The sequence below is a fragment of the Maylandia zebra genome, linkage group LG4 (assembly GCF_041146795.1).
Source record: "Maylandia zebra isolate NMK-2024a linkage group LG4, Mzebra_GT3a, whole genome shotgun sequence".
Taxonomy (NCBI): Eukaryota; Metazoa; Chordata; class Actinopteri; order Cichliformes; family Cichlidae; genus Maylandia; species Maylandia zebra.
Window position 1 is genome coordinate 31826616 of NC_135170.1, and position 19922 is coordinate 31846537.

The 19922-nt window shown below is 39.3% G+C and overlaps 1 protein-coding gene across 1 annotated transcript; it reads left to right on the plus strand.

The window, feature by feature from the left end:
* The first annotated feature begins 2312 nt into the window (after window positions 1–2312).
* ppp1caa (protein phosphatase 1, catalytic subunit, alpha isozyme a) lies at window positions 2313–19048 on the plus strand. Its single transcript, XM_004552474.5, has 8 exons — window positions 2313–2476; window positions 2720–2837; window positions 13901–14032; window positions 14273–14503; window positions 14626–14730; window positions 14835–15058; window positions 15521–15655; window positions 15846–19048. Exons 2-8 carry the CDS (start codon window positions 2783–2785, stop codon window positions 15960–15962), a joined length of 999 nt encoding a protein of 332 aa, XP_004552531.1. The 5' UTR covers window positions 2313–2476; window positions 2720–2782; the 3' UTR covers window positions 15963–19048.
* Window positions 19049–19922: the final 874 nt, after the last annotated feature.

Sequence of the window (19922 nt, forward strand, 5' to 3'; positions counted from 1 at the left end):
TAAAGTTGCATTTATTTGACATTTGTGCATAAAATGGAGAATCTTTGTCAAAATCTCTGCAATTTGAACATACAGAAGGAACTGGATCACAGAGGGTCTCTGGATCAATGGATGATCTGAATATGCGCTAGAAGATGAAGATAAGCAATCACATGATTCCTTTTGAAGTTTAGCATAAGCAAGTAAAACAAAATGCCAAATGTATATTAATATTTCTGCTTAAAAGCAGTGTTTGAAAAAATCCTTCTGAATAAAAATTTGATTTTAGTTTTATATTGTGACTCTTGGAGTCGGTGTAAACCTAGTTTGATTGGAGTTTAAGTGTGCTTTACTCCACTGAAACTTTCATGTGGTTATCTCTGTGCTAATGAAATCATGAAGGCTCAAAATGATGGAAAAAATGTGGCAAATTTCAGCCCATATGTACTTCAAGAACCTGTAAATCTTAAAATGATTTATGATTGTGATAATAGTCAAATTTAGCATGCCTTCCCTAATGAAGTGGAGATACCATCTAATTATTCTGAGAAGGTTGTTAGATTGATTTATTTGAATCAGTGTAAAGGAGACAAAGTAGGAGACTAACAACATAAATATCCGCTGTATTTTTATTTGAAAGTCATATTTACAGTTGTTCTCCTCTTGCTCTCTCAAAGTGTGTGTCTTTGTGTCTTTGGCGTTGATTTTCCTCATTAAATAAGCCTCAAAGCCTCTGGACTTCTTTTATGCCTTAATGCTCTAAGCTGTAAGACAGACAGAACAAGGACTGATGGAGAGCAATAAAATGAGATCCTCACATTTTGAATCAGACCACCAGACTGAGAAGATAACACCTCCCACCTGCCAAATGCTGATAAATTCTGCAAGCAGCCCAATCCAACAGCCACATCATCAGGTAATCACATCGTTTAAAGGTGATGCATTTTGGAAAAAACAACCTACTGACACACAACTATTAATGACAGGATGATGCACCATCAAGCTGGTTGCCACCTGACCAGAGGAAACTAGCTTGATGTCGTTAGCCTTAAAAGGAAGTCTTGTTTGGTTAGGATAAAATTTTAAAATGATCATCTACAAGTTAACAAAATCAGGAGAAAGATATGAAACCTCTTTTAATGTCACAGATGCAAAGACACAGTGAACAAGGAATAATACTTCTAATTTTATGTGCACTACACATTAAGAGATACATTCCAAAAACATTCACATAGGCCAAGTGAAAGACACTCGTTGCTACTTATTTCTTGTTATTTTAGCGATTAATTCAATTACGTTTTATTTTATATAACTCAGAATCATAAACACAATATTTTAGCTTTACACATTCAGTGGGTCTACTGTAATTTGATTGTGCAACCACAATTCCCTGCTCACAGCGGAAAATGCACAAAACCACATGTAAAAATGTAAGTAGAGAGAAGTATGTTAAGTATATAGATCGAACCACTTGTGTAGATCTAGAAATACTTCTAATTGTTTCTCATTGTCGCTTTTGTGTGGCAAAGGGACCCTTTGGTGGCCCAGTTCTTGCTTTAAAGGGTCTCTATCCAAACTATGTCAGCAGAATGTCCCTCAGATTGACTGAGGGATCAATACTGTAGGGGTCAAAGAATTCTGGGTTTTTCTTTGTTAAAAATAGATTTTTACCAAAGTCCTTCTAAAGTCAAGCCAGTTGGCAGTCACCTTTAAACACATTCAGAGACTTTGAGTTCTATTTTGAAGTATTATCAAAATTAAATTTAATGTCACTAGTCATCTAGGCATAAAAATTAAAAAATGTAGAATCATGCTTTTCACATGAAACTGTACTCTTACTTTTTATTTAGTTTTGGACTTTTGTTTTTGTATCAGACTGTTTATTTTCCATAGTGGCTTACAGCTGACTGTAACAGATGACTGACAGTACTAATGAAAAGATGCACAAAAGCCCTTTGTATTATTCGTGCGCATTTCACCACATTGACAGACCTTTTTATCGTTTTATTTCGTTTATTAAACACACACTTGTGTGTGTCAGATTTTTGCTTGTATTAAAAGCCTCAACTTCAATTAACTAAGATGCATAACTAAGATCAAAGTGTGGTTTTAGGGTTTAAAGTGCAGTTCCACGTCGACACACTGGGTGGCGCGCTTTGAGCTTTAATTTAAATCTTCATTGATGCCATTGTAAAGTGCTGTAGGCGGTGCCTAAGAATAAGACGGACCCAGTGTGTATCCAATCAGATGCGAATATTGGGGAGCTGAGGTCTGCGATTGACCAATCGCTTTTTGAGAAACGTGTGAAGACCTCGGTTTGATTCACCCTCCTGTGTTACCGTAGACGCTTCGCTAGAAACGGCCCTCTTTTAAAGTTCCTGGGGGAAGAGTGGGGCGACCCGGACAAACCGAGGGGAAAAGGGCCAAGATCGAACTCAGGGGATAAATATTTACACAGATTTCAACACGGGAGGATTAATATTAAACCGGACACAAGGTTTGACGTGTTATCTATTTTCAGGTTTGATTATTTAGCTAACGTTTGCTCACTAGCCAAGGTTCAGTTTTGCTGCTGCTAGTTTATGATACTTAGCTAATAGCTACCTAGCTAGCAGAAGCTCGGTTAAGCTCATTGACTGTTTTTTGACATTGGTCGACTAGCAAGTGTGACTCATTCAGTGAATTACGACATTATAATTTGAGTAACTCTCAGCGTCCATTCCCCATCTTTCCCTCACAGAAATCTAAGGTGAGACACAGAAAACCATCGTCTTGAGCCCGAGAACGTCAGAAAATAAAGAAAATGGCGGAGCCGGACAAATTAAACATCGACTCTATAATTCAGCGTCTCTTGGAAGGTAAGGAGGATCAAATCCGCGTCACAGCCAAGTGTTTGTTATATTAGGGCATGTCTTGGTGGCAGTGAATTGTGTACATCATGTAGGTCAGCTGCAGTTAAAAGCGGACACAGTGTGTTGTAGTAGCCTACTTAAGATCGCTCTACTCTCAGGCTCGGTGGCTGGTTTTGGATCAGCGGTTGAAACCAAAACAACAGTGCTCTTTATAGATTGTTTAGCAAACCGTAAAGATTGGGGGTGCTGGTTTTTTGGTTTTTTTTTATATATTTTTTAAATTTAGATGATTTGCTGTCGTGCTGTCTACAAAAGAAGGGAAACGCGTGACGTTATAGAGTGCTGTAGAATTGGAAAAGATGAGCATTACTCGCCTATTTATGCAAATTACGCATTCTGATGCGCTATTTGCGTAGGGATATTGTGCTTTTACCTGTGTTTTTTTTTGTTTTGTTTTTTTGTTTTGTTTTTTTCTTCTGAGTTTATGTAGGGGAAATGATCAGACTCGGTAGCCGTAGTGGACTATTTCCATTTTACGTGTTAATTCTCTTTGAGTAAGAGTAGTTTTATTGCTAATATATATATGCTTTAGTGATATATATCTATATCACTAAAGCACTTCTGGATGGATGCAAACTGCATTTCGTTGCCCTGTACCTGTGCATGTTGCCCTGTACCTGTGCATGTGCAATGACAATAAAGTTTAATTCTATTCTATTCTATTCTTTTGCAGTCAGCCCCTTCCCCACTAGAGTTGTTGAGTTATTCAGAACGAAATGCAGATTTTGGTTAGTTGGTTTCAGTTAGTTTCCAGATGGGGTTTTCTCATTGTTCACGTTCTTTGTTTCAAAAATGTTTGGTTTTAGTGTCTTTTAGCTTTTTTTATTTTTTTATTTTTTTTATATTTATTTTACTGTGGAGGTTATTTGTCAGGGATATTTTCAGAAGTTCAGAATGGATGTCAAAATTAAAAGGTATCTGGCTCACACTACGTGAACCAAAGGTTGTGATAACCAATTTGATCAAATTGTCAACGACTAAAAAATGAGGATATACCTTGTTTTTATTTCAGTTTGCTTAAATGTTTCTTTACAACTGGTTTTACTTTTGATTTTAGTTCTAGTTGATTATAATAACCTTGCTTCTCGCTGGCTTGGCTGGACTGTCTGAATTTTTGTTTTTTTGCAACTGCATTTTTGGAGTTCGTTTGTAGTCTGCTTCCCTGAGAGACTTGTTAATGAGCTGTACAAACAAAAATGCTCTGATTGGGACGTACTCCATGTACTCCATGTAATGGTTATTTAAACAGGTTAGGATGCCTCTGTACAAAAGACATGCACTTTAGGAGCAGACAGGTGCATACTACAAAGACTAGATGTTCTCAGGTCACGAAAGGTATGTGCAAGACAATCTGCAGATACACAAATATGAAGAATGTGCCTTTTTTTTGTTGGCCAAGTATTTAAACTTTTGCCTTAGATCACATGTGAGGAAAAGGGCAACCAATAACTTGAATCAAGTTACAGCAACGACAACATATTTTCAAGGTAACATGAAGACCTGTGTCTCTTGTTTTTTGTTTTATAATCTAAAAGTGGTGTTGAAACAGAGTTTCAGCTGCCCTCAAATGGCATCAATAAGTCTGTCCTCCATTTCAGTGTAAAGTGAATTTCCACAGGTGTTTATAATTTCCTGGAATCAGGATTTGCCTTGTTTTATATTCATTTACATGGTCTTCGTATGTAATTATGCAGTGGTAAAACAGATTTGCATTTGGTATAAACATACCATGAAAGATGCATTTAATGTTAGTCTGCAGTGGCAATAACTAGGCCTAATTTAGAAGTGCAGTTTTTTTTAGAAGCCTTGTAAAATATATTAGGGATGTTATGATACTTAGAAAAATTATAAATATAATTTATATAAAAATACAGATTATAAATGCCTGGAAAACTGTAATACTCAATAAAATGCTTAATACTGTTTTTGAGACCATGAAGTTCGAACCATACAGACAGCCAAAACAAACAGACAGTGAGATAACTGTAGGGTGAGCGTGTATGGCAAATATTTCAAGATTGGGAATTTAAAAAAACAAAACAACAAAACCTATAATTTAGGTTGTCTGAGGTATCGCTGTACGTCTGAGGACTTGACAGCATATTTCTGTTGCTGAACAAATATAGCGGGTAAGGTCGGCTGACAGTTTCTTTTCTCTGTTTCAGTCTGCAAATTTAAGAGAACACAACATATTCAGACACACACAGTAATATCATCCTGTTAAATTAACATTGTTTATGTTATATGGGCTGGACTGATAACTTTTGCTGACTGGTTTCACATTAACATTATAATTTTGTTATTAGCTACACTAGCTAGCCACCACCTTAATGATAACCTAACATGATGCTATTGTGGCTATTTAGCACAGATTTTATGTTTGATACCCTTCCTGATGCAACTCTCCCATTTATTTAGGCTTGGGAATGGCACTTGGAGTACACTAGCTTGTGGACCCCTCGATTCTGGTTTTGCGTCCATTGAATACTGGCTAATATTAATGTATGCACTAGCCAGATTAACATTAATGACTGTCTGATAATGGAAACAAAACTGACCTCTTGAAATTTTTCAGTGTTTTTAAACATCAAGTACTGTTCAGCTGCTAGTGAGGGGAGGGGCTGTGTGTGCCCCTCTTCACCCTGCTGCCTTCTGGCAGGAGATAACGGAGCATTCGGGTCCTCACTGCCAGACTGCAAAACAGTTTCTTACCCCACGACTCCCGAACACTCAGTGACTGGACTGACACACACACACACACACACACACACACACACACACACACACACACACACACACACACACACGTCACTACCTCAAGGACTAATCTGCACAATCACACGCACACTATTGTACATCAAGTTACTTTTTTCACAATGCTCAGTCTTTTGCACAACTTACTGTCATTGTTGCACTTCTGCGTGTTAGACTGTCTGTTTTGTGGTTGGGTTTTTTGTGCAATTTTTGCACACTTGCACTTTATGTAGTCCTTTGTTGATTGTCTGTTATATGTAGCAGCATGGTCTTGGAGAAATGTCTTGCTTCACTGTGTAGTGTTCCACTGCAAATGGTTGAAATGACATTGAAGCCACTTGACTTGAACTGGAGGAGCTAAAGATGGCACTGTGGTATCAATGCTCCTGCAAATGAGTATGTAATCCAAAAGTAATTTTTAGTGTTGATTAGCATCTGACAGTCTCTTAAAAAAACAACAAAAAAAACCAAACAACCATACACAAGACAGTGCCGCAGTGAGATACCATCACTGCTGATAAACAGTGCTCTGTGATAGACTCAAGGGCATCAGTGTAAACAGTATCACCATAATCAAACAGGGGCAAAGTTTTGGATAGTACAGTGAAAGTGAAACAACAGCTCCATAAAGAAAAATGTGTTTATAATTTAAAAAAAAAAGTTTTGTCTTCCATTTGGGTTTTAAAAGTGAGTGTAGCATCCTGCCAGAGTCCTAAGTGTTTAACAATATTGTAACAAACTGTTTCAGTGTTATTACCATAAAAGGTCAGTACTGTTTGGGACTCCTTGCTGCATTTGCTCCACTGCTGCTTTTAAGCACAGTACAAACTGCTTACGTCACTTCTTTGTTTCTCAAAACAAGAATTGCATTATTATTAAAATTTATTGAAGCTATGTTCTTACTGTAAAATATGTAGTTGTTGTAAACAAATGCATTGCAATTGCATCACAAAAATCCCGAGACATTCCTGAAGCAGATATGAAGCAAGCAATATTCTGTGTTTGCTCTACATGCTAACTGTCCTGGAAATGCTTGCTTTAAATCTAACTGCTCACTGACAAATTTGTCGTGGCTTTAAGTGTGTGCGAAATAAACAGGACTGTTTTATCTTCACATCCGCGCTGTGGTTGTATAATAGGAGCCCAGAGGACATCAAACAGAAGAATAAATGTACTCAGACCCAGCGGTACAGTTCAAACTGCGGTTAGAAGAAACTAGGTTGTGACCTCCTGTAGTTGTCCTTGCATGTCAGTGCACTGGGCACAGCAATTATGAATTTTCCCATGTGAAACTGCTAAAATGGAAAAATCTTTTTGTTATTTTGTCACTGGAGCAACATTAGAAGTGTTGTTTAGATTTTCATTTGTGTAGTAAAGGCTACTTCATATATGTATATAAAAATAGGCTTTGCTGCTTTTATTTTAAGGCCCAAATGTGTTTTGTGGCTCCATGCACATAGAAAAGTTATTGACCTCTGATATAACCTAGCATGACAAATCACAAAATTACTTCAGGGTGCTTTATGGATGAGGTAAATCTCTCCCACACAGTGTGATTCATTGAAATTATGCCTTTAGGGGCCACCTGATAGCCGAGTGGTTGGAGGCCTTACCACAGGGGTATAAATGACGTCAGTAGTCAGTCTCCAGTTTGATTCCCAGCAGGTCGAACCTTCATTCTCCACCACTGCCTTCTGTCTCTCTCTACCACTGCAGCTTTCCAAAAGATGCAAAAAAAAAAAAGTTCTTTTGACCAGTAAATTGAGAAATAACATTTGGGATAGAGTTTTATCCCAGGATCACTGCTGTTAATAAATTTGACCTTAGCCCTCAGTTTGTTTACCTTCTTTAAATATAGGCCCTGCATGATCAGCCTAAGCTGAGCTGGTGGAGGTGATTGGGATTATGTACAAATATGCATGTGCAGTCAAAGTACCTCCCAGAGAGAGTGTGCTTTTGTGGGCCATGCTGGCTGCTGCTGCTGCTGCTGGAGTGTTTTGTACATAGATTGTTGTACTTGGGCTGTGATAAGACTGTCTGCCAAACAGAGGAGAAGGCAAACACGCCTGATAATGGCTGTATTTATATCCACTTATGTAACTACCGTGACCTTTTTTATCCACATTGGTGAGGATAACCACTCGTAAGCTGATATTTGTATTCTCAGCGTTCTGTTAAAGGCGGCAGACTCCCACTGCAGGCACTACATCAAAAGTTTGAGAAATTATCCTCATGCTAGTTCAGTCTCCCATGTGGACAAGGAGGTATCCCTGCTCCATGCTGGCTATGTTTCAAGACCAAACCAATTAAATGTGTTTGGGTAGCAAGTAGTTTCAATTGGATTACTTGCGTAGGTCTAGAGCTAACTGAACTCTTAGCTTGTGCTTCTAGTAGCATGCGTAGCAAGTGTGGCATCACGTAAGCTAGGCCAGAACAGCCGGCATTGAGTGAGGCAGCGCTGGGGCGATTCAACTGTTGATTCCAGCACCCCTGACATCCCCTCAGCTTTCTGCTGTGCTCCATCTCTTTGTTTTCCGCTGCCTGACCAGTGTACTGGAAAGCCTTTTGTCTGCACCCCCTCATGATAAGCTTACTGTTGCCCACTGGCTTGTGTGGCTAACTTTGGAGTAAGCTCTGTCAGTGCTTAGCCTTCTGTAATCCAGGTTTAAAGTGGGAAGCAGCACTGCAGTATTTATATCTACTTTCACTGTTTTTAGTTGTCACTTCAGGACACTGCCATTATTCTCTGTCAGTCTGCTGATTTCTACTCTCTCCATCCCTTTTAAAAGTGTTCCGCAGCCACTGTTAAAACCTGGATTATTTTGATGTGAGATGGCCTTTAATTATGTCTCATGCTGTGTTTAGCAACACACAAGTAGTGGCATATCTTTGGAGGCTTATTCAAAGCCCATAAAGGATTTTTGAATTCTTTAAGTGTAGTTAATGTGGTACTGTAGTATGTTTATTTATGTTGGTCATTGTGTGGTGGTGTCTGCATCGCTTTTGGATCACAACTTACTGTTGGACCTGATAAACAATTAACAACAGCTACTTTTATTGAAAAGCAAAAAGTAGAGAAGTTTTCAAACAGGACTGCGTCTACACATTTCCTGTGTTATCAAAACAAGAAAAAGAACACTTACACTGGCAGAATACAAGCCATGTTATTAGCATGATGAGTAAGCGAGAGCTGTAGTAATAATCAGCTGTATTAATAAATATTTGCCTTCCTCTGCTTTAAATATGACCGTGATAATAAGGGCATAACATGGCTGCTTGCTCTGATCTTCATCTTCTGTGTGTTGCTTCGTGGATAACAGGATTATTTTTAAAGGTTATGAATGAGCCTGCAAAAAGTGTTTGACAACTTTACTGTTACAGCTCAGCTGGTTCAGATTCACTAGTCAGTACTTCTTAAATGTTTGGTCTTACTAATGGCAGAGAAATGCACTTTAACCACAAGGGTATGTTCCAAGTTTAATGAAACAACATTTTTAATACGGAGATCAAATCATTAGCACTGCTCTGGTGTCATTAGAATGGCATTTCATTTAAATGTGGCTTTGTGAAGTTAAATTGACTGACATGGGGCATGTTTGAAGTGGGTTTTTGACGAATTGCTTAATGGTTAGGACATGAAATTGGGGTTTTTCCTGGCACGAAATGGCCATTTGGGGTGATGTAATCATACACAAATGCGCAACTGATCTTTGTTACCTTACTCAACAGAAGGTCATCATGTTGTTTGTGGTCATTCTGCTGATTTACCTTTCGTGGAAGGTCTTGTTTTTGATTAGCCTTGATGATCTTTTTTTTCTTTTTCTTTTTGTGTTCACTACAAAAAGCTCGTGAACATAGGGTGAGGGTAGGGATGCAGATTGACCGGTAAATTGAGAACTTCACTTTTATGCTCACCTCTCTTTTTTACCATGTGGACTGGTAGCATCTGCATCGCTGCAGCTGCAGCACCATTTGTTCTGTCAATCTCCCGCTCCCTTCACCCCCTCACTAGTGAACAAGATCAGAGATACTTGAGCTAAAACCTTTGATTGTATCTACATGCCATATTGAAATTCAAACTTCTTAAAAATAAACCAGCCTACAGCTTTTTTTTTTTTTTGTAATTGACAGATACAGTGAAGAAATGACAGGAAAGCAGAGGGAGAGAGAGACGGGGGAAGACATGCGGCAAGGGGCCGCGGCCCGCGGGTCAAACCTGGGCTGGCTGCTCTCAGCCGTACGGCACATGATCGCCTGCTCAATGCACCGAGCTAAACTGGCGCCCGGGTATCAGACTAAGTTAACAGTTTATCCGCATATTTTGATACAACTTCTGGAGGCTTGCTGCAGATTCTTCACGGTGTAAAACAAATGGCGGTGGATGGAGCAGATATAAAGTTTACTCTTCTTCACGTTGGAGTTTGTTGATCGGGTGGTTTGATGAAGGACTCCTGCTAGCTTTTTTTCCCGGCAAAGGTTTTAAAGGTGATCACAGGAACAGCGCTCCTGTTTTGGACACTAGATACACGTTTTTGGGTTGTTTTTTTTTTTTCTTCTCACTGAGCCTGAGCTCACTGTCTCGGTAATGGCTCCGCCTCTTTGCTCTTCACTGTGTGTAAACAGACTCTGGCGCAGTGTTAAAACTCTGATAACATAACACAAAAGTGATGACGTTGCCAATGTTTTTTTGTTTTGTTTGGGGTTTTGTGTGTGTGTGAGTTTTTTTTTATTTATTTTTTTTATATAAATACTAGGGACTGTTTGACTCTGTATTCAATCGTTGCCCTTAAAGACGTTTGTATTGCAGGTCTGGGTGTAATGCTCACATTTACATCATTTGACACGTCAGCACACTACAGAGCCATGTGTTAATCGAAGCAAAGAATTTGTATCAGGAATTTTTTTATAATCGAATTATTCGAAATACTCGATGAATCGTTGCAGCGCTACAAGGAACAGTTTAAATATAATTACACAGTTTTGGCTGAGCTTGTTTTGAGGTTCATCAGCAGCAGGCATAGCCATCTCAAATGTTTAATATTGTCAGAGAAATCCAGTGTGAAAAGGGCTGCCCTGCATTGGTTCGCTCTTTTTGGTATGTAAAAGGGAAGTGTTTATCTCTGAGCCGTTGTACACCTGACAGCCATTAAATCAGTACCATTAGAGAGAGCTCTGTTTACCTGCAGCTTGAATATAATTGTCACTCAGACTGTTGGAGGTAGTTGTTTCCATAAAGTATATTACTCTGTTCATTAGCCTGTGTAGAAATGTACTGGGTGGGAATGAGACTCCTCATTAGAAGGCTTATACAGTTTGTGTCAGGAGCTGCTTTGGCATCAAGCAGCACATGTACGAGCGGGGGTGTGATTGATTCTGTCGCCGATACAAACAAACCTGATTCCAAACTCCATCGCAAGCAGTCTTGTGTAAGTGTGCAGTGGACTGAATTGCAGATTAACATGGCATCACATCCACACCCTGCAGCTGGTGTGTCAGTGGACAAATATTTTGGTCTGAATCATTTCACACTGCCTGTGAGACTCCCAGATACTTTTTCCCCTCTTCCTGTGGCTGTCATTTACATCACACTCCTACCTTTTCTAGCATTAAAGCTGTGTCGGCGACTGTTTTATGTGATGTGGCTCCGACAGTTTGTCAGGAAAATTAGTTGGACTTGTTCAAGTCTTTATCATGACTGTGTGGTAAGTGTGAAAACACATGGCTGAACACACACTAGACAAACCTGCTGAATTCTTAACATCCCATCAGCAAAGGCTCTCTGTGACAGAAACTGAGTTTTTTGTTTTAAAAAATTTTTATTTTAAAAAAGACGCTAACCAGGATGGTCAAAAAATACACAATTTTTGGTCATAATTACTCAAGCTTTTTGTTTATCACATGGGCAAAAATAACAGGAAAACTGTTAGCACAGATTCTTTGTCTTAATTATATGCTTACTAATTGTTCCTGAACATTTTCATATCCCATGGACTTGTTTTGAGCCCGTTTACATATAATCAGGATTCCTGCTAGTCATTAAAGTCTTACCTGGAAGATAAAAGTTAAAAATTAGGTTTTCAAAAGCCTTTTTTTTTTTTTTTTTTTTTTTCTCACAAGATTGCTGTAAGTATTAAATTTGCAGATGCTCAACAATTTGATCCATTTGTTATCATGCATATCTATCATCTCTTACTATCTAGAACAACATGCTAACCTAATGGCATAATTACAGATGTCTTTTACTGGCTTGTTACCAGTTTGACACCACAGGCTGAGTGTAGATGTTGTCGCTACCGCTTTAATTGTGGCTCACTTTGTTGGCCATAAAAGTTACTCCCTATGCCTTAATTCAGCTTTAAGGGTACCTTTATAAAACAAATCCGGTTGCCCGTACGGATCAGGAAGCCAAGTGTGCAGTGTTTGACATAACTGACCATGACCTGATAGGCTGAGGACAGTTTAAACAAAGTTGGTGGGGCAAGTTAAGTCACCTGCTGGCCTGTTCGGACCACTGACAGTTTTCACCGACCACTACTACGGTACTTATGAGTTGGTCTGTGAAGTAAACCGGTTTAAGCAACACTCACTAATTAATATCAATGTTTTTTTTTTGTTTTGTTTTCTTCCTCTTCTTGCCCTCGGTAACATGTTGTTATGTGCTGAACAGAACATTTCATAGTGGTGTGGAAAATGCAGCAGGAAGGTGACTGCTGCAGGACCCCACAGTGCAAGCATTTCACACATTTTCTGCTAAGAACAGATTAGGGTTTAATAAAAAGTGCAAAATTAAGCACAATTATTACAATTTTTTTTTTCTCCACACAACAAGGTTGAAGTTGAAAAAAGCATCAGAGATGTCATAGTTTCTGGTTAAGCTAGCTAATCCGCTTTGATACAGTAAGCAGCAAAGACAGTGGTGCCACTTAGACGTTGAACACTGGTGGAGTGAAAGAAAATGTTTTCTTGGAAACATTTGTGGGGAAAGAAGCAAGAGCACTTTATCATTATGCCTGTTTAGTGAGATTAAAGGTGAAGAAAAGCTGTCTTGTGGGCTCCTCCCATCCACTGGAGGTTTGCTTTATGTTATGACAAAGCTAAAGAATTAAGAACAAGTTTTAAAAGGTGTGTGCAGATGAGCAGCTTGTTTCATTTTCCACCATGGTTAATTTTGGCACATTTTTCAGTTTAACTTTGCTTCATGTTGCAGCCTGTAGCAATGTGTCTACTCATATATTAAAAACGTAAAACACACTGATGTGGAAGGTCATCACAGGCCAGGCTTGTCATGCATGCACTGGTGGAAGCTCTGAGCAGTAATTGTTAAAGCCACAAACCATAGTCACGTCTTCAAATTCCTTGTTTTGTCTTAAAATTAGTCCAAAGTTCACTGCAGTCATTTGTTTATAAAGAAAACCATGTAGCACAGTTTCAGGGATTAACACATGGCTGGTTAGTTTAGTCGTTCTTTTAAACCTGGAATATAATTTGTTGTTGTTGTTTTGTTTAATACTTTTTGTTAAGATGCATCTGATTTAATTTGGTGTGTGTGTGTGTGTGTGTGTGTGTGTTAACCTGGTAGAGGGCCCTTGATTATGTTTATGATACAGTGTCGTTGCTTTTTTTTTTTTTTTTGAGACATTGGTTTTACAGCCAGTAGCGTGCCAATCGTTGCTTCTTCACTGTGCATATTTACAGTCCTAATGAAGTGTTTGCTATCTCTTTGCTGCAGCCACATTAGCGAGAAGGGGAAGTGGGTTTCACGTCCTCTAGCTTTGGTTTGAACTGCAGCCTAAGCAGAAACACATGCTTTTCGAGGTTGTGCATATCTAGCAATTTTCCACTGATCAGGTTTTCTCAGACGCTGCCTCTCGTTGCATACTTCACAAGCTCATGTTGTGGTGTTATGTTTTGGTAAGCATTTAAAAGTGTGTCTTGTGTTAGTACCGTGTTATTTCCAAAATCTGTAGTGTATTATTACCTCCAAATGATGTGTCTACCTGCTAAAGTGTCTGTTGGACTGGTCTGCTAACAGAATTTGTCAGCAGTTGGTTGGTGGGAGGTGTTAATTTTCCAATCTGGTGGTCTGGTTCAAAATCTGAGGATCACGTTTTGATTGTTTTACGTCAGTCTTCATTCAGTCTTATTTACAGATCTCTTCTCTTTGCGGTGTTGCTGAATCTCTTAAATTTCTCATCCCTGTGTGGTTGTTTTTTTTTTTTTTTTTTTTTTTTTTTTTTTTTTAACCCCCTCTTTAGTCAAAGGATCTCGGCCAGGGAAGAACGTCCAGCTGACCGAGAATGAGATCCGTGGCCTCTGCCTCAAATCTCGTGAAATCTTCCTGAGCCAGCCGATCCTGCTTGAACTGGAGGCTCCCCTGAAAATCTGTGGTGAGTTTTAATTAACCAAAGGGGTTGGTGAGTTTCACAGGACAAAGAGATGATGTGGGTCTCAGAGGATGCACTTCAGGCGCACTCTGGCGCAGGAGAAGACGGTCATTATGAGAGGGTTTTCTCCTTGTTTGCTTGTCTGTAATTAACGCTTTTATCAGCTGATAAGCGTGGGCTGTTCTGGCAGAAGCAGTGAAAGCATGTTGTTTTTAAATTGCACATCTCTGCTGCCCCCTGCAGGTGATGTCCATGGTCAGTACTATGATCTGCTCCGGCTCTTTGAATATGGAGGGTTCCCCCCAGAAAGCAACTACCTGTTCCTGGGTGACTACGTCGACAGAGGAAAGCAGTCACTGGAGACCATCTGCCTGCTTCTAGCCTATAAGATTAAATACCCAGAGAACTTTTTCCTGCTGCGTGGCAACCATGAATGCGCCTCTATTAATCGAATCTATGGCTTTTATGATGAGTGTAAGTACAAAAGAGGCTTCTAAAAGGAAACCAAGGCAAATTTGCAACTTTAAATCTTGCATTAATTTTTTTTTTTTTTTGTTTTGTTTTTTTTTTTTGGGGGGTGGGGGGGGGGGGGGTAGGTAAGCGACGGTATAACATTAAATTGTGGAAGACCTTCACAGACTGCTTCAATTGTTTACCTGTGGCTGCCATTGTAGATGAGAAAATCTTCTGCTGTCATGGAGGTGGGCCTTGTTAATACGTGACTTTACGAAGCCTAAACCATTTGATCCAAGAAGCAAATGTTGGCACATATTTATGTATTTTTCAAAAATGTTTCCTCTCTCAGGCCTCTCTCCTGATCTCCAGTCAATGGAGCAGATCCGCAGAGTTATGCGACCCACAGACGTGCCTGACCAGGGTTTGTTGTGCGACCTGCTGTGGGCTGACCCAGACAAAGATGTGCTCGGCTGGGGTGAAAACGATCGTGGAGTCTCCTTCACATTCGGTGCAGATGTGGTGGCCAAATTTTTGCACAAACATGACATGGACCTAATATGCAGGGCGCATCAGGTAATGTTTACTAAATTCATCTTTGTATAGTACATTTCAGACTCATTGACTGAAGAAGTGTTCCCTTAATTCTTATTAATCACGATGCATTGTGTGGCTGTGTTTTAATAGGACTAATCAGAGGCATTTGTAGTGTTTTTCTTACCATATTTAATGTCTTCAGAAAATGGGACGTGAACTGTAGATTATGAAGATGCATTAGCTAACTTCAAAGCTGTGACAAAAACATCTAAAACACAAACAAAAATAAGCCCCAGACCAAACAAACACTGGTGGAAATACTTATAAAGAAAACTGTGAGGGTGTTTCAATGTAGGTATGATATATTCTATTTTTTAACAATGCCTGAGTGACATAACATTAAACTATAGATCTGATTCTTGAATGGCACTAGCCTCTATTTTTTGTTTAATTTTTTTTTTTTTTAATATGTAACATTGATGGTTTCCTTTTGGTCTTCAGGTGGTTGAAGATGGTTACGAGTTTTTTGCAAAGAGGCAGCTCGTCACTCTGTTCTCCGCTCCCAACTACTGTGGAGAGTTTGACAACGCTGGTGCCATGATGAGTGTGGATGAGACGCTCATGTGCTCCTTCCAGGTGTGGAGAACAGAACTAATAACTTTTCGGAAAACAAATTTGTTTCGTTTAGTAGTTTCACACTAAAATGATACAATATATGGCTCGCATATGTAGTGATGGTAGAATTTTAATTGTAATTAACTATAAAATTAGAGTTCACTGTGTGTGTCTGTCGATCTAATTGATTACTTCTTTGTCCATCTCACAGATTCTGAAGCCAGCAGATAAGAAATTATATCCTTACGGTGCTGGGGGAGGAATGGGATCAGGGAGGCCGGTCACCCCTCCGCGAAATTCAGCCAAGGCCACCAAGGCCAAGAAATAACACCCACTGGGTCCACTTCCCACAACCTGCCACCCCCTGTTGGCCCAATGCTTCTTTTTTGTTGTTGTTTTATTTCTCCTCCTCTACCTCCCAAACCTTTTGTCTCCCTTGTCACCAAACGGCAACAAAGAAACCAACTGTCCAGGGTTCAATCATGTTTTTTCTCACTAAAACTATTTTTAACTGTTCGTTTGGTTGACTGGTTGAATTTTGCGTGAATGAGTGTGTTTAAAAAAAAAAAAAAAAAAAAAGTGAATGATGCAGAGGGAGCTTCTGTGTTCTGTACGTATGTTTTCTGCCTCCTCCTGTGTCCTGCGTTTGGTTTTCCTGTCATTTTGTAGAGGTGGGCTCTGCCCATCCTTCATATAAGCTCAAACCTTGCAGAGGAGGAGTAAAAAAGGGGTGGGGGGGTGGCTTAGCTGTTTACAGTAAGGCCTGCACTGTTTGATGTTAAACACAAGCTTTTGTACATCCTGTCTCTGAGGTCCGTGTATCTCTGTGTTATGTGATGGGTCGGGAGGGGGGTGCTGGGTTTTTGGGGATCAAGTTGCACGGTCATACGGTAACAGCACATACCACACACTGGGTGCACGGGTGGATATATGTGCAGGTGAGTCCTCGAATGAAATGGATTCACAATAATATATATATATATTTTTTTTTCTTTCCTCTTCCATTTTTGAAAACCAATGATTTCAGTCATGGATGTGAAATAGTTTTTTTTTTGTTTTTTTTTTTTTTTGTTTTTTTTTTCTCTTCCTCTTTTCTCTGTAGATAAATGAAACCAATGTGGTTTTACTTTTTCTTTTTCTCGTTTTTAGTTCACTGAAGTTGAATAAAAAATAACCATTTATTTGAGGCATGCCATCATGTTGATCACTTTGCCATTGCTTTATGTTTGTCACGGATAATGGCTGCTTTTCTTTTCGTTTTTTTCTCTCTCTGTGGTACCTTGAATTGACAGGCGGTGTTTTATAAGCGAGACTTTCAAAGCGTAGAAGCTAGGATGTGTAAGTTTGGGTTAGTTTAACACCTAGTGGAAACAAAGTGGCATTTACACATAAGTGGAAAAATCGTGAACAAATGAACAACACAAATCTGGTTGAGCCAGACGTTGCTGTTTTTATCAAATAAAATCCTAAATGTTTATTTTTTTTCTAATGATTGTTGGCTTCTGATGCAGCTAATGATTATTTTTGCAAGGCTGAGAGGACCAGGAAGGTAAATGACATCACCACGTGCAGTTAACATGTTGCACAAATAGGCGCCACTGACACTGCATCTGTATTGAACTTTGCACACGATACTTAAGATGCCTGCTGAGGAGATGAGAGATTCCCCCCCCCCCCCCCCCCCATTTTCACTCATTAAAAGCAACAAAAAAAAAAGCAAAACATAAAAACAAATGGAGACGAGATGGTGATTCATTCACTCTGACCTTTCAAAATGCTCCAGCTGAGACCACTTCACTCTTTGTTTTCTATGAAACGAAGAGTGGGTTTATTTAAATGTAAAAACCCACACTGAATGGGGGTGCAAGCAAGTTTAGCTCGTGTTTTGCCAGTTTTAACACTGATATTTGAGAAGATAAATAAATCCAAGGGGGGCTGGATTATATTAAAGATAATCATGTGCAGTGAACTCTCAGTGAATCCAGCGTGAGGCTGAGCAGCTAATGCTGTGTGGCAGCGAGGTAGATGATTATCTACGCTTCTTAGATCGCTTTTTGTAAAATATGTTGCCCAGATTGTGGAATTACTTTAATTGCTTGAGTGCAATCATTGCTTTGAGCACGTTCAGAATTTCTTCTCACTGAAAATTAAAAAAAGAGTCATAGACAAGAGTTGAGCATATGCTACTGGGTATTATTCAAGTGTACCACCTGCTGCCCCTCTTATGTGATCACCTTGACTTGATTCAGATTCCAGATTCATGAATTTTTAATGGGAACCATCTCTGTTACCTCCTAATGTTAGAGCTGGTCCAACCCCCACCCCCTCCGTGGCAAACAGGGTGTTCCCAGTGAAAGCGGGCCATAGTTCAGCGCAGGCTGTTGTAAACTGCTGGAGAAATCTCCCTGCAGTGTTTCAGGGTGTCTTGCTGCCCTTTTCTGAAACTTTTTTGTTTTTCTTTTGCCCCGTTGCATCATTGGTCGGTCTGATTTCATTCATCTGTCCTTGCATTCTCATGTACACAAACAGTCACAGTCATCCCAGCCCCACTGCGATTTCTATCAAACCCACGTGGCTGTTAGAAAGCCGTGCGTAATGGCTTTTTAACAGGGGACAGACAGTGGGACTCTTAACTGCAGCGGATAGTGCAGAAAAAGGCTGGTGGGGGGAGCATCATTAGATTTCATCGTGTGCTCATGTCTGATTCACATTGAGTAATTTCAACTCAGGAAGTGAAATTTAAATATATTCAAATAAAATGATATGATTCATGTACTGAGAAAAATCCAAGCTTAGATGCCATTATTGCAGAATATGTGTACGTGTGAGTGATTTCAGTTTGTGTTCATATTTCAAAGTGGCTAAATGAAGCTCGGGCTTGGCATGCTGGTGAATGGTGCATGGTGGGTGGGTGGGTGGGGAAGCTGATATGATTTACAAAGATATCTGAAAATGTATGGAAATTTGTGATATTATAGGATAACAAAGGGTTTATACAAGGCTTGAGGCTATCTCCACAACAGTAAGTGGCTACTGTAAAACGGTCCAGTAAAGGCCACTTTCACTCCCATTTCATAGCTGTACAAACGCTTATGACTTTTTAAATTGCTTCGCTATATTTACAGTTGTTACCTCTAAGAATCGGCGCTTTCATCGCTTTTTCTCTCAGTCTTGGTTTTTATTGACAAATTTAACCCCAGATACTGCAAAGCTTCTTAGTCTAGGATTTTTTTAATCAATCAGGGATGTTTTGCACCATGCACTGTCGCTGGGTAGAAATAAAATCATTAGATTGTTACGATTAAGATAACAAGACAACGGATATAAATAGTATTTTTATTTGTATTTCATTTGTTTTCAAGTCGACCACGATTTGTCTCTGTTTAAAGGTAGAAATAAAATGGAATTTATACACTTGTGTCTGGTTTTCTTTTCATCTTCAATTGTTACTAAAAGCTTTCTGCAGGAAGACCAAAAGCAGCTTCGTTCGAGGGGAGCGAGAGCGTAATTTTTCCACGTCTTTCCTGCCTCAAGGCTGTTTTGCTTTATTTCTTTTGCGGGGGCTGCCTGTATTGTCTGTCAAACATTTGGAGGATGAGTCAGTGGCACGGTTGGCCCATTTATCCCCCTGGATGTGCATTTACTTATTCATCTGACTTCAGCTGGCTCAGACGGCACCGAGAGATGCTTTACAAAATCAAAAGGAGTGTGACAAGTGATCGTGTTGGGCGTGAACTGGATGATTTTGAAAAAAGTGAAATGAAATCATGTTGCCAGCCTCTTCTTTCCTCTTTTATTACAGTTGGATTCACACCCCCTCTTATTTTTAGAAATCACTATAATGAGGACCAAGCCTAAGCTAAAACTGACAAATGGTGCCTTTTGGTATTTTGTTGATCACAGTGCAATCTGTGACTGCATGTAGGCTGACGGGTTTCACGTTAATGCTTTCCTTCACCACACTAACAGGACGACATCGGACACACACGTTCATATTTCAATTTCAGTGGAAATGGGTTCAGTGAAATCATGCTTATTTTAAGATTGAGTTTTTCTAACATGCAGCAGTGGTTCAAAGTTATCAAAAGTAATCATTTTAATTAACAAAAAAATGAATGTAAGTCGAGATATTGATGGTAGGTAGTTGCACAGTTTAGTTTGAATTAAATAAACAGGAAACAAAACACGTGATGTGATTGGAAGGTTGTAACGCTCTGCCTTCTAACCATAAATCGACAAAAATTCACCCATTTAAAGATTAAAAACATAGACATCAGGTAAATTTTAG

Bases quoted from the DNA above. Each gene is read 5' to 3' on its own strand.
- ppp1caa (XM_004552474.5), top strand. From the start codon at position 2,783: ATGGCGGAGCCGGACAAATTAAACATCGACTCTATAATTCAGCGTCTC. The intron at 2,838-13,900 runs GTAAGGAGGATC...CCCCCTCTTTAG, and splicing joins AATTCAGCGTCTCTTGGAAG to TCAAAGGATCTCGGCCAGGG. The intron at 14,033-14,272 runs GTGAGTTTTAAT...TGCCCCCTGCAG, and splicing joins GGCTCCCCTGAAAATCTGTG to GTGATGTCCATGGTCAGTAC.